The sequence below is a fragment of the Octopus bimaculoides genome, chromosome 20, assembly GCF_001194135.2.
Source record: "Octopus bimaculoides isolate UCB-OBI-ISO-001 chromosome 20, ASM119413v2, whole genome shotgun sequence".
In the NCBI taxonomy this organism is placed as follows: Eukaryota; Metazoa; Mollusca; class Cephalopoda; order Octopoda; family Octopodidae; genus Octopus; species Octopus bimaculoides.
Window position 1 is genome coordinate 13,881,344 of NC_069000.1, and position 2,838 is coordinate 13,884,181.

The 2,838-nt window shown below is 36.5% G+C and overlaps 1 protein-coding gene across 1 annotated transcript in view; it reads right to left on the minus strand.

Annotated features, from left to right (window-relative positions):
• The window catches only part of LOC106881606 (dynein axonemal heavy chain 5-like), a 222,976-nt gene that overhangs the window by 4,135 nt on the left and 216,003 nt on the right, over nucleotides 1–2,838 (minus strand). The window contains exons 60-61 of the mRNA XM_052975199.1: nucleotides 1,857–2,226; nucleotides 42–194 (exon numbers count right to left, since the gene is read on the minus strand). Of these exons, the coding sequence (XP_052831159.1) occupies nucleotides 42–194; nucleotides 1,857–2,226 (523 nt within the window). The remainder of the gene's footprint in view (nucleotides 1–41; nucleotides 195–1,856; nucleotides 2,227–2,838) is intronic.

The window sequence follows — 2,838 nt, forward strand, 5'->3', positions numbered from 1 at the left end:
AATATCAAAAAAAAAAGTTTAATATTTGAAAAAAATCTTACTTGTCTCATTGCTGTTAAAAATCCTTGAGGGTTGAAAAATCCAGTCATCCAGAATGCAGCAGGTCTCCCTTCAAAACACCAGCTACGAAATTGAGCATTTCGATCACTGAGTTCAGTAAACCAAAATCCAAGGTTGCTTGATTCCCAGGAAATCTAATTTAAACAAATGCAGAGGAGAAGACAGAAATTAAATGGACACAAAATGAGAGGAAAATAAGGGTGTTTTTAGCCATTTTATTATTAAGCATCTGTTATTTGCTTTCTGTTCTGTTTTGTTTTTTTTAATATAAGGCAGCGAGCTTGGCAGAATCATTACCACACCAGACAAAATGCTTAGTGGTATTTCGTCCATTTTTATGTTCTGAGTTCGAATTCTGCCAAGGCTGACTTTAACTTTCATCCTTTCAAGGTAGATAAAACAAGTAGCCATTGAGCACTGGGGTTCAAGGTAATCAACTCACCCCCCCTCCCCTGAACTTGCTGGCCATGTGTCAGAAGTTCAAAACCAATATATGCATATAAGTCCTAAATGTGGAATTGAACACGCAATCTTATGGTCGTGAACAAAGCACCCTAACCAGTAGGTTATGCATATTCAAAGAATTATAGAAATAATGGAAATAATATATAAACTGTAATATATTAAGAGAAATATGTTTCCTTTAATCAAACAATGAAGCTGTTATATTCTAGAGAAATGATTAATTTGATTACACTCCTTCAACTACTCAAACATTTATCAGGTGATATCTTCTTTCACTTTTATCAGAAAGAATTGCAACACAACATTGGAGAAATGTAAAGAAGGGAACTGCCAAAAACAGAAGAAAAACTGGTGGAAGGGTAATAGAATAAAACATGAAGGCTATAAACTGGTGTTTTGAAATAAATGTAGTTGGCATTTCCTATAAGATTTCAGAGAAGTAAACTGACCTGTTTATATATTTTGCACAAACTTATAAGCATTTTATCAGACTAGTAGTGTGTATGTTTTGTGTCCTACATTAAACTACTTGCTCTTATGCTCATATATGGGATGCTGCAGTTGCTATACACACATACATTTCAAACTGCATCAAAATATATACTATGTAACTAAGGTCATCTTTTACTCCTAAATATGCTACATCTAGCAACTCAATATACTTTACTCTTTTACTTGTTTCATCATTATCATTTAATGTCCGCTTTTCATGTTGGCATGGTTTAGATGATTTGACTGGAGCTGACAAGCCAGAGAGCTGTACCCAGCTCCAGTCACCTGTTTTGGCTTGGTTTCAACAGCTGGATGTCATTCCTAACGCCAACCATTTCACAGAGTGTACTAGGTGCTTTTTACATGATGCTGGCATAAGGGTTTTTTACATGGCACTAACACGGGTGCTTTTTACCTGAATGTGTATATTTTTGCATGTGTGTGTGTGTATGTGTGTTTGTGTGCATGTGTTTGCCTCTGGTGCCAAAAAGTATCATCACTGAAACAGGCTCAGTGTCCAGCCAGCCATGCCAAATTTCCAGCATCCAAGCAGACACACCCATTCTCCACATTCCAATATTGTATTCTTGGTTGCATATACACCAAAAAAACTTGTCTAATCTTCTGACCTAATCATCTTTTCTTTTTACTCTGAATCTCTAATTAGTCTACCAAGCCACCAGCCTAGTTTATTCATCATCGTTGTCATCATCGTCGTCATTGTCATTTAATGTCCATTTTCTGTGCTAGCATGTGTTGGACAGTTTGGCAGGAGCTGATAAGGCCAGGGGCTACACCAGGCTCTATTTGTCTTAACAAGTTACTAATCTGCAACTTACTTTTTGCCAATAAGATGGTATTCTTGCATTAAACATGGCATCTAAAGCATGCCTCAGATGTTCATTCATGATTATTGCTCCATCAATGGCCAGTTTTAGGTCTAGCAATGTATTTCTGACGGCAGTGATAACTCGTTGCATCCGGTCAATTTCCTGTCGTAGGAAAATATTCATTGGTTCTAAGGCTCCGACCTTTTCAAGTTGAGCTTTGACATCGAACATAACATAGTCAGCAGGAAGACTTTCAAGCATATCATTGCTTATATTGTAAACAATGGATTCTCTAGTTTCACCACTACCACCACTGCTGTCTTTTGGTTGAATATTAAGAATTGTGTCCAGAATTGATTGAGCTGTGTTACTTGAATATCTGAAAGGGATTTAAAAAAAAAAAAAAAAGAAAACTCCAGATAAGTATTGATTATAGTGATTACATTAATTAGTTAATGACAACAGAATTAGTGATTACACACATACACACAAGTGACAATCAAACAGATAGGCATCAAAAGTACATAGATAGATAGGCAGGCAGGCAGGCAGGCAGGCAGGCAGGCAGGCAGAGAGATAGACAGACTGATAGACAGAGACAGCTAGACAGATAGGCATACAGACAGACAGAGAGATAGATATCTGATAGATAGAAAGATGTATAGACAGGTATTTGATAGATTAAACAAGCAGATAGGTAGATAGACATTGTCCCCCAACACGACTTGACAATTGGTGTTGGTCTGTTTCCATCCCTATAACTTAGCAGTTCAGCAAACTACCAATAGAATAAGTACTAGGCTTAAAAAAAAAGAAATAAGTACTGGGATCAAGTCGTTTGACTAAAATTCTTCAAGGTAGTGCCCCAGCATGGTCACAGTCTAATGATTGAAACAAGCAAACGATAAAAGATAAAGGAAATATATATACATATATATAGCCCCTTACATTATTGTGTGTGTGTGTGTGTGTGTATGTGTATATATATATA